At 38.3% G+C, this 12,132-nt stretch overlaps 1 protein-coding gene across 2 annotated transcripts in view; it reads right to left on the bottom strand.

Annotated features, from left to right (window-relative positions):
- XDH (xanthine dehydrogenase) overlaps nucleotides 1-12,132 on the bottom strand; it is a 75,249-nt gene that overhangs the window by 41,792 nt on the left and 21,325 nt on the right. The window contains exons 5-11 of one of the 2 annotated variants that reach the window (XM_063444072.1): nucleotides 9,870-9,996; nucleotides 6,399-6,460; nucleotides 5,472-5,534; nucleotides 3,221-3,283; nucleotides 2,910-2,996; nucleotides 1,779-1,920; nucleotides 539-631 (exon numbers count right to left, since the gene is read on the bottom strand). In XM_063444072.1, coding sequence (XP_063300142.1) covers nucleotides 539-631; nucleotides 1,779-1,920; nucleotides 2,910-2,996; nucleotides 3,221-3,283; nucleotides 5,472-5,534; nucleotides 6,399-6,460; nucleotides 9,870-9,996 — 637 coding nt within the window. Of the gene's footprint in view, nucleotides 1-538; nucleotides 632-1,778; nucleotides 1,921-2,909; nucleotides 2,997-3,220; nucleotides 3,284-4,823; nucleotides 4,829-5,471; nucleotides 5,535-6,398; nucleotides 6,461-9,869; nucleotides 9,997-12,132 lie in introns of those variants that run through there. The other variant, XM_063444073.1, reaches the window with a different exon arrangement.

The raw sequence follows: 12,132 nt of genomic DNA, 5'->3' as shown, positions 1-12,132 counted from the left end.
TACTGTTCTTGCCTGTTACGACAGCGTAATGCACATTACTCTATATCAATTACTAAACTCTTTTATCATACTTCATAGCTTCACAATTACTGGTTGAGGGCATTTATCATTGATAAATGTGCAGTGGTCCCGAAACGTCTGTACTTTGAATGCTCTTTGAATAATTTTGGGCTGCACTAGTGGGCCCCTATGAATAGGCTGCGTTTTGTGGATGAATACTTTGGATTGCTATATTTTGCTAGCTGATGGGAATACGCAATAGCTGCACTAGTGTAAACTATATTGCCTTTTGGTATTGTCCTATACCACACTCCTAAGTCATATTTGTGCTTTAATTACTGGTAGAACCAGAGGTTATTTGTCTAAGCTACCACAAGTCAGGGTATCAGTAAAAAAAAAGTATAAAATGTTCATCGCATGATAAATAGACAAAAGAAAGACGTTTATACAAAAACCTTAGACCGCAGATAAAAGTTTGCATCAAAACCATCAAGCAACTTGCTCTCGAAAATTACAATTGAATAATAACTATTCTCACCTTCCTGTGTGTACTCAATTGTATTTAATTCTTTGACCCATCCAGGTGCAATTATCACTGGGTACCGCATATTTTTAAACTTTACTTCAATGCCTGCAAGAAAAATACATTTGGGATACACATATTATATGTAAAAATATATGTCTGTGTTCTATCTAGAATGGCTTGTGTTGTAGACATCAATACAGTAATAAGTATAAATTTAAAAAATTTACATTTGATCTGGTATTAACTTTTGGACTGTGTTGAGTAAAACTTTGCTAAGTTTTTCTAAGGTTTAACGGTTATATAAATAACTTAGAACAGTGGGCCTGGGAACCTAAGGCAGCCATTTTCAAAGTTATGCCCACCTTTTATGAAATGCAGGCTCATCAAGCCAAAAATGTCTTCTTTAACCAACAGCCACTTGTTATCCCAGCCTTAGAATCCTCCGTAACATGAGATAAACCATGTGAGATAAATGTGGAATGTCCCCCTGTGAGTCCTACCCAATCACGGGTTGGAAAAGGGGTTATTTGCTTTTTAAAAATAGGACGTTGCTCATTTTAGTGTGTTTAGTCTGTTTTGTAAATGCAACAGAAGACTTTAATTATTCCCAAGTATGTCTATAGTGTGACCATTGGCAATAATATTATATAATATATAATAAAATATATATTGGCAAATGCAACAAACATCATCACTGCCAAAGTCTCCTCTTCTATACAGTATAGCTATTACTCACATTAGTTATTTATTTGACATCTCTGATGTCCATACAGCACTATGTAGTTTGGTGACAGTTTTACAAAATAAAAGTGATCAATTCGTTCTAGTGATCTCAGATACTGCCCAAATATTCTGTTACAGAAGAGGGGATGGGTTGTAGGTCCCAAGAGTGGCCCATTATTCACTTTTTTCTAATATTTGAAAATGGTTTGACATGGAATGGGAGAGATAATGTAGATCGCGACTTTGGACCAGTTTAAGTTCGTTCTTTATTTGTTGATAATGAAGAAAATGTAAATTCCATACATTTAATTAAAACTACAGAAAAGGGAAATCTTTCATATGCATTTTAAACCTTATTTTAAAATTATTTTTGTGTTTTTCAAAATGTTTGAAGGTTAATTAAAATAAAGGTGAATAATTTTTGTTTGTTGAATACAATTAAATATAATTTAAGATTGGTATTCAATAAACATTTGTTAAAAACAAGACCATACTGAGAAGTGCTGTACATGCCTAGGCTCTCACTCACCCACTTCAGTGTTTCCCACCACAAGTTTTGCTTCAGGATATTTGGATTTGAGGGCCAGGAGCTCGCTGAGATTGGACGGCTGATACCAGGTCACGCCATCTCCTTTAAAATAAACCTGTTTCTGTGGCACCGATTTTTGTATCTTTGAGAGGCACAGAATCAATGCAATCATTACTTGGAACAAAAGCATTTAGATCAATTAAACCCCCCACCCTCCAGTATATAACAGATCATTATAAAATCACTTTTTATCCATTCCTTAAAAAAAAAAAAAATCCAACCACCATAACTACAACAACGCGCTGTAGTGTTTCTTGTGCCCTGGGCCCTCCCAATGGTAAACCATTTTAGAAAGGATTGACTCCTTGCCTGGAGTCTACTGGGAACTGCTTCCTACCTCCACTACAACTTTACATAGAGGCAAAAGCTGTCTGTCTGAGAGCAATCATCTGACACTGCCAGCCAATGATCATGCCCAGTACTGCCGGGTTTAGCTCAGACAGAGCTAGTGGAAGCTCCTAACAGAAGCTTCTAGCTCTCCGTAGTTTAAGAGGACAGGCAGGAAGGAGTGACCGGTGTTACCCCAATTAAGGAGTGAACCGTTAGCACTACCAACATTGGGGTAGTGTTCTAGTGGTTTTGGTGCCAGGACTGTTAGTAGTCAAATTATTTAAGAGCGGTTTAATTTTTTATCGATGGTCCTCCGAGCAACGCTCCCACCGCCTTTCCTTAAGAGCTTCTGTTGGCTCTCTTAAACCAAGACCTACGGTGTCCGCTGATCATTCTCAGCCAATGAGCTAAGCTCTGCAATACTGCGCTTAGTTCAGACAAAAAGTCTCCAGCTGGACTCCAGGTAAGAAGTCAAATTATTCTAAAATGGATGGACTCCTTATACTGGCTGCTTGCACCACAACCACTACAGTGTGCATTAGTGATTATGGTGCTTGGAGTGTTCGGTTAAACCACGGATACAGGAATCATTATTCTAAGGGAATGAAATTCAATGTTTCCTTTGATAAGCATTCATTGCCAGATGAGGTTATGCTCCATTCTCCTGATCATACAGCACCGTTCGGCATGTTTGTCTGGAATAAGTTCTAATAGTTCTAATAAAGAGTATAAAAGGCTTACCATTAATTCCGGAGGAAATATTGCTTCTTGTGTTGGATCCAATGGTCTGAAATCAGATGGATCATAGAGCTCTGACGACTTTTGTAACTATGGATTTCATTAAAATCATAAGACTGGAGTTACTTCTTAAGATGCCGTTAGATAAGCCATCTCTTCTATCAGTTATGATTTAGATTCTCTTTTATTGAACAGATCGAGTCAAGGAAGCCACTGGCCATAATGTTATTTCATAGTAATAATCAAAATAAAAGCAACCAAAAAAAACCCATAAAATTGGTTCATTTGACTGAAAGGGGAACGAAGTTACCTACCTCGTGATCATCTTTCCCGTTCATACAGCAACCATTCTCTGACGTTTTCCCATAACATCCTACCTGGTAATATCAGAGAAACATTCAGTTATCATTTAAAGTTTTCAAAATTAAATAATAATAAAAAAAAATCATAATTATAGATTTAATCCGTGTTCAAACTCTACTTTGATTGGCCATTTTTTTATTAAATAATATCTTATTTATTGCATCACAAGCTGCTGTATGGGTCTAAGGACCATAACCTTCACTATTCATTGCAGTGGTTATGGTGCTATGGGTCTTTGAGCTAACCCTACCCCAGTGTCCATAGCCAATGGAGTGTACTTGATAATGCCAAAGTGTAATCTCACATAATCCCTGTGCCTGGGGAGTGGGCTGCGTATGGGTGACTAATTGTCAATGTTCATATCCCATAGCGGAACTTTTTAAAGACTTGTTTAAGATGTCTTTGAATTTAAGATGTATGTGTATATATATATATATACAATCCTGATGAAAGTCTTTACAGACTGAAATGTTGATATATAAAAGTCCAGTGAGAGCTCTCCTTTACGATTAGTTTTATATATATAATTATTGCCATTTATAACAACAGATTCCGTAGCGCTTTACAATATTTTGAGAGGGGGGATGTATATATAGGTTGTTCTCACTTAGCGACTTACCTGCACAATGACTGCTCGGACTTACCAGATCTCTAGTGTGGGGATTCAAGGGATTCCCCAACATTAGAAAGCTGGTCTGTGTTCAGCAAATTGTCCCCGAACATAGATTCAAAGGATCCCCTGCACTAATTAACTGGTCTATGTTTGGGGGAATTCCACTGAACACAGAGGAGCTCTAGCACATCCTCACTCACCGACCGATTCGATTTACGGCCAAGTCGTCAGTGAGGATCATCTGTATATAAAAATACTAGATACAACAAACTCACAGAATTTAATTGTTTTTCAAAACACTTCACCTAGGCAAAAATAATGGGGATTTAGTTACTGTATATGATAATACATTGCATATCCCTGCCACAGCCCAATAAGAACATTAGATATGCAGGTGATACATAACAGTAAAAATGAGAAGTGTGTGCATGTCTGAGCAAGAGAGCTTGCGCATGCTCATTATAACAGGAGAGAATGTGTGTGTACGTGAGGGAATGTAGGAGGAGTGTATCCATTTGTGTGTATATCTATATATGTTGGCACACAATATTTTTTTTGACCCTCATAAGCATTTTTAAAATCTGCCAACCGTAGACACACTGCTGTCCTGGGCAGGAAATTAAATAACGAGTAAAGCCAGTCATTTTGGAGAGAGAATGGGCAGTCAACGGGGCAAAATGGCTTTTATCCACCATCACACTTTATGTTCCTATGAGGAGAATACTCTTGCAGTTTTGCAGAAGAGCATCAACAGAACCCAGGGATTTTATATTGCTTACCGCTGCTGTGATCTTTAACATTCATTACCACATTGTGATCTTTAACATTCGTTACCGCATTGTGATCTTTAACATTCGTTACCGCATTGTGATCTTTAACATTCATTACCACATTGTCATCTTTAACATTCGTTACTGTGCTGTGATCTTAACATTCGTTACCGCATTGTCATATTTAACATTCGTTACCGCATTGTGATCTTTAACATTCATTACCACATTGTGATCTTTAACATTCGTTACCGCATTGTCATATTTAACATTAATTACCGCATTGTGATCTTTAAACATTCATTACCGCATTTTAATCTTTAACGTTCTTTACGGCATTGTGATCTTTAACATTCATTACTGCATTGTGATCTTTAACATTCATTACCGCATTCTCATCTTTAACATTCGTTACCGTACTGTGATCTTTAACATTCGTTACCGCATTGTCATATTTAACATTCGTTACTGCATTGTGATCTTTAAGATTCATTACCGCATTTTAATCTTTAACATTCTTTACCACATTGTGATCTTTAACATTCGTTACCGCATTCTCATCTTTAACATTCGTTACCGCGTTGTCATTTTTAACATTCGTTACTGCATTGTGATCTTTAACATTCATTACCGAATATTGATCTTTAACATTCTTTACCGCTTTGTGATCTTTAACATTTGCTACCGGATTGTCATCTTTAACATTCGTTACCGCATTTTGATCTTTAACATTCATTACCGCATTTTGATCTTTAACATTTGTTACCGCATTGTGATCTTTAACACTCGTTACCGCATTCTTATCTTTAACATTCTTACCGCATTGTCATCTTTACCGTTCTTACAGCAGCCGTTCACCATAGTTTTGCCGCAACATCCTCCCTGATAACAGAGGATTATTTGGTTACCAACTATGCATTAAATATTTACTATGATCCTTTAGATAAAACAGAAATAAATGAGAAAGTGTAAAACTGAAAGCAACACTAAACCGATCTTCTAATATTTCTTTCTTTCACTGAAGCAAACATTAAAACAGAACCTAGGTTGGAGTAGTATCTTTGTATACATAGACCGTCACTCAGAGTTGGTATGGGCAGTGCCAGTGTATGCCATCATAAATCAGCTTTGGCAGTTGTTGAGGTTGGTTGAAGGCTGTTCTCATTGCTACTGCAGTGAAGTATCCTAGTTTTTGGTGAAATTTGTGGGTGAGCCAAGTTGTAACCGATACTGAATCCATACAAAGACAGGTCTCTCCCGGGGGAGAAAAGATTCTATTTTCGTACCAATTAATGTTCACTGAATGTCAATTCATACACTTTTTATGGTAATGGCTGCAACATCATTACGTCATTCTAAAAAAAAACGTTGGCAAGTATGCTGCTCCGGTAAGATTAGGGGTTAGAGTTGAGGGTAGCTGTAGAGGGACTTTTGGTTAAGGGGAGATTAGAGTTAGGGGGTAGACAAATAGGGTTAAAGTGGTTTATGGTAAAGAGTAACCTAGGCTGAGGGGTAACTCATTCTCTGCTCCTTCCAGCTCTTATCGGAAAAGTGTATTTTTTGTTGTTGTTTTTTCTTTTAACTCAACTAGTCCCATTTTTTTAAAGTAAATCATCTCCAAGCTGGGTTATTCACTAACGTGTGAATTGCCAGGAATTCAGAATTTTTAATTCACTTTGAATTCTAGGTAATTCTCATTTTAATAGATAATCCTGTTTATCTCACAAAGATTTCTAACAAACTCACCTTTGTAAAAGTCTTAAAGCCTTGGAGTATGGGTCGGTACCCTGTACAGCGACACAGATTGCCTGTTTAAGATCAGAGGAGTGCTACATTAATAACGTTCACTTATAGCACAATTATAATTATTATTATTATTATTATTACGGATATGTATATTGCACCAACATTACCAACAGCGCTGTACAACTGAGGAATGTTTCACGTCACAGGGAATGCAAACAAAGAGGGTCAAAAGGTGAAGATAAATCCCCCTCCTTCCCCCCCCCCTCCCCCACTGGAAAATTCTTATTGGTTTGATATGTTGGACCAGGCCTGTTTTTATTAAGTGTTCTTGCAAGACCACTTACTGTTATCTCACATATATATTATTCGTATTATTCTAGCCAAATTTACCACCCTAACTCCTCTCACAGTTTTTACACTACATAGACAGTAATAATAAAACGTGCGGATTGTTCCCAATTGGATTGCTATTACTTTGTGGAACGTTTCGCCGAATGGTTCACAAAATATTGTCGTTTTTGTGGCGAAATTGGTCCCATAGGAATGAATGGCGGAATGTTCAAAACTAGAGTGGGAGCTGACAAAAGCTAGAGTGGGAGTTGAAAAATCAGGACATGATTTCTAAACTGCCACCAATCCCTCATTTTCCAGCCCACCTACACAATCGTATATCAAAACGTTCAGCTATCCCTGCTGCCACTAAACATGTCCACGGCTAAGCCATAGTCCTTATAGTTTTCACAATAGGACCATTTGTTTGCAACTCACGCTGTCCATTGACATTCATTGAAACTCCACTCTAGCCACCTCAAATTTGAAGGGCAATATCTAAACTGCAACTGTGCCTTCATTTTTAATATTTCAGAGACATACTATGCATCAAAATGTAGGTCTGGGTCTTGTGATTCTCACAATATAAAGCTCTTCGCTGTTTTTAAAATATGACCGTTTGAAGATGGCAACCGCCAGTGAAGTGAGCAATTTGGAGCAGTTTGTTTTTAACCGCTCTTCCCTGCCCTATTTGGAATCTATTAGTTCCTGTTGGCAGTTGGTGGAATGTTCGAGGGATTTGAAAGATTTGAAAGCTCTTCTCTGCCCTATTTGGAATCTAATTTTGAATTTGTGACAGTTTGGCTGGCTTCTGGTTAGAGGTTTGGAAATACGTTTTATACAGTAGAGAGTATCTGAGGTGTTCCAACTGGCTACATTTATGAAAAGAAATTAGAGATTTACTGTAGTTATCCATCCTAGACCACTTCAGACTTCGGGGTATAGGTTTACATTTTTACACTGCTCAGCGTTTTATTAATCGTTAGCTGTGTGAATATCATCATGCCATCTAAAAGAAAGAGATCTAAAGCTGCAAAGATACGCTGGACTAAACTGGACCTTTCAGACCCACGCTTTTTGGATCCGGAGCCCCACAGCAGCATAGTGGAAATGGAGGTTTGTGACAGTGAATGTGCCCAGGAGGTACATAGTGAACCTGTGGTGCCATTCCCATGTTCAACTCTGTGTCAACTTCAAGAGCACAGTGACCGTGTGATGGGCACTTCTGAAAACCATGGCATGCAAGAACCATGTGTACCAAGTGAGATATCTGTGCAGGCATCATTCCATCAGGGTCATCATGGCTATGGAAGGTTAAGGAACAAACAGTGTGCATGCATGGCTCTGACATTTATGGCATACCACGGTGAGCTTGAAGATGTGAGGAAGGATGATCTTGATCAAATACTGAAGAAGGGCAACAGCTTTTATGGCACAACAATAAAACAGCTAAAACGAAGAAATGTCTATCAGCACCAACACTTGACAATGGAAGAAGTGCCCCTCAGAGTCCACACTGACAAATATGAGTATAACGTTGTTAAATCTCCAGTGTTATCGGGATGTTGTGAGAGTCACGGTAGACGGTGACAACCAAGGTTGGTTTGTTGACCTCTCCACAAGACTTCAGTGCCTCAATGCAGATGTTACACATGCACTTTTTATAGTAGTGCCATATTGCATTGTACAGAGACAAGTCTGGGAGATATGGACCGTTTGATTCTCATAGTCGAAATAAGGATGGACTTCCTGCCACTGGAAAAGGAAAAGCTGTTATGATCACTTTTACACATTTGAGTGATATGGGGGCAAGGATTTATAAGTTGTATAATGCTGCTAATGTTTGTATAAATGTATGTTTTAATGTAACTGTGAAGCACTTTGGGCAACAATGTTGCAATTAAATGTGCTATATAAATAAATAAAAGTTGAAATGCATTTCTCACTCTATCACGCTTGCCATGTGCACTTTTTACATTTGATCAATCAATTGGTTAGTGTAATGTTTACTATCTTTACTCACTCCAAACACTCCGCACAGTTACTCTGCCCACTCCATAAAGTTACTCTGCCCAGTCCAACCTTTCCACAGTTACTCCAGCCACTCCAACCACACAACAGTTACTCAAGCCACTCCAACCACACAACAGTTACTCAAGCCACTCCACCCAGTTACTCTGCCCACTCCAGTTGTAGACTACTGGTGGAGGCAAGAACACTTCACACAATTTCCACAGAAATTGTAGCTTTTTCTAGTTACTGGTATGTTTTTATAGTTTTGCATAGACTGCTTGTGACATATTCTTTAAAACTTACTATGTAACAAAGTATTAAAATAAGGAGCATCATCTTAGCAAAATGATGTTGGTGCTGAATTGGTAGGAGCGCATTACCACTATTTTGACATTTATAATATACATACCGGTTGCAGGAAAACCTCAGAGCACTTATGGGAGGTCAACACTAAACAAGCAGCCCTGATGGGAACTGTAGATGCTGAGGATTGTAATTTACCTCACTCTCAGCATAGTGTCAAATAATACGGATACTCCCCTAGTCCTAATTGTAAGAACGCCCTAACTACCCCCTGATTTTAGCCTCTATAATGAGCGCAGTGCCACTCCGGTAGTTTTTTTTTTATTTTGCACAATATCACAAAGTTTTACCAGCAGCATTATGGATGGAAAACTAACCATGAATTCCAATAGAAAACAGAATAAGATAATAAAATGTGTAAATAATTCTGTTGGTACAGAAAGGGGCGAGACTCCTGCTAGTGCAAACACCTTACCTGCTGATTCCAAGTGTTGATATACTAACAGGAATATTCACTAAACTGAGAATTTAAAGATAATTTCAAATTGTAAGCCAAAATAGCCAAATTGGAAAGATTCTCTAAGTCAGCTATGCTTCTAGTTCGTTACTTTGGCCGGAAATGTGAAATTTACTTTATTTTCTCACTTTAGTGGTGTTGCACTACAATTCTTATCACTCTCTGCCAAGTCTTATATATTTACGATATTTGTGCATAAAAGGTCTGACCCCCCCCCCCCCCCATGTCAGATAGTATCCCTGCATACAGCATTTATTGTGTTATCTTAGCACATGTGGCCCAATGGATTCCAGAGAATGATGCAATACCTTGAAAGGCAGCTTCAATCTCCCCAATTCTCGGCTGGTTATTGTTTCGGAGCAAGCAGTACATCGACATCACAATCCCAGGCGTGCAAAACCCGCATTGGGAGCCATGGCTTTTCGCAATACGCTCCTGCAATCATGGAAGCAGAAAGCATTATAGAAACACACAAAACTAAACCCTGCGCTCGAACTCCCACTAATCTTGGGCGGCAGCAATCGCTATAGTATTCATCAGCCGTTAAAGGGACTATTCTGGCACCAAAAGTGAAATTGTGCATCTCATACAGCAGGGGTATAAACCTGACCGAACAGAGCTACCTCTGGGCATGTACAGGGCCACTGAATTTGTAGTCCAAAGGTTGGAAGGCATTGTGATACCAACTTATACAAGTCATTATCCTGATTCTTTCAGTATGATACTTGCACAGTTTTTGCCATGACGCCGACCCTTTGACTCTTATTTTCATACCCAAATAATACAAAACATATATCTCTATCTTATTATTGCAAATATTCAGCATTTCCCAGTAGAAAAGATGATTGAGTACAGAACATCTTGTTTATTGAAGGAAAATACCTAATTAACGTGACAGCCTACAGGTGTATACGCCAACAATTCTTTGAAAAGGAGTACACATTTTGGGTTGAATGAGTTACAGGAACAGGCTCAGAGACTTGCTGCAGGATAGACACATGCAGAGACACAATAAACAGGACTAGTTTATTTGTATTTCTATTCACTTTTGTATCACACAGCTAGGTTGCAATGCTGCCACCCATCCCATGTGTTCCCTATTAAGGTTTACTAAGCATGTAGGGATGTATATAAAAAATACCCCTCTCTACCCCTCTCTGTCTCATTAGAGATATTTTTTGCCAGAAGCTCAAGGAAGCAAGGCAAATGGTTAGCGTTAGGACCCACCTAAGAGGTCTGCCTTGACATGGTAGGTGGGCATACCCTCTCATGGCTATTGGAGGTAACTAAAAACCTCCATTTGTTTAAAAATACATGGGGATGTGGAAAGAGCGCAGGTAACTTTTTTCTTTGGTTTTTACATTAAACACAGACCTATTCTGTTCTTGGAGTGTCCCAGGTTTAAGCTGTAGTGGTTATGGTGTTTGGAGTGTTTCCTGTGGTTATGGTGCTCAGGCTAAAACACTTTAGGAAGCAATCTAGAACACTCATTATTATCCATTTGCCAAGTAGATCCAATCCAATACATTTTATCCTTCTCAGCCAATCCTGCTTCTGAGAGCAATATGCTATTAACAATTACAGGCTTTAAAGTGCATTTTTTTAGGAATTCTAAGGAAATTTTAAATTTAAGGCCAAAATATCCAAAATTAAAACAGAATTTATTTTGGTTTTTTTTTTCTTATTCCGCTATTTTGGCCTTTGAATTCATTTTACATTTCTAAAAATGTTCACTAGTAAATAACCCTGTATATATATATTTCATTAATATATAATATATATTTATATAATTAAAGGGGCTCTGTCACTTTGGTAGGATTACAAAGGTAAGTCACTAGAAATTGAAGAAGTATGGCGGCATGAAGCATGGCCGCACAGAGAACCTTTTCCATGCCAGCTTACTAAATGGGGAGTCACCGATTGGCTGAGAGCGTTCACTGACCAATTTCAGCTCGGAAGCAGGATGCCTCCTAGGGGAGAGTGGTGATCGTCACAGGAGGCAAATTTGGGGTTAAACCATTCAAGAACGATTTAACCCCTTGAGGTAAGAGTGCCTCCGGGTGCCTCCTGACACCATATCTACTTCATTTAGGTTAAGTTGTTTTGGTGCCTGTAGTGTGCCTTTAACCCCTTAAGGACCAAACTTCTGGAATAAAAGGGAATCATGACATGTCACACATGTCATGTGTCCTTAAGGGGTAAAAGGAACACTATAGTCACCTAAATTACTTTTGCTAAATAAAGCAGTTTTAGTGTATAGATCATTCCCCTGCAATTTCACTGCTCAATTCACTGTCATTTAGGAGTTAAATCACTTTGTTTCTGTTTATGCAGCCCTAGTCACACCTCCCCTGGCTATGATTGACAGAGCCTGCATGAATAAAAAACTGGTTTCACTTTCAAACAGATGTAATTTACTTTAAATAATTGTATCTCAATCTCTAAATTGAACTTTAATCACATACAGGAGGCTCTTGTAGGGTCTAGCAAGCTATTAACATAGCAGGGGATAAGAAAATCTTAATTAAACATAACTTGCAATAAAGAAAGCCTAAATAGGGCTCTCTTTAC

This window comes from Pelobates fuscus, chromosome 2 (genome assembly GCF_036172605.1).
Source record: "Pelobates fuscus isolate aPelFus1 chromosome 2, aPelFus1.pri, whole genome shotgun sequence".
NCBI classification, from domain to species: Eukaryota; Metazoa; Chordata; class Amphibia; order Anura; family Pelobatidae; genus Pelobates; species Pelobates fuscus.
The sequence above is the reverse complement of the archived record's forward strand: the minus strand, read 5'-3'. Positions and strand labels throughout refer to the sequence as shown.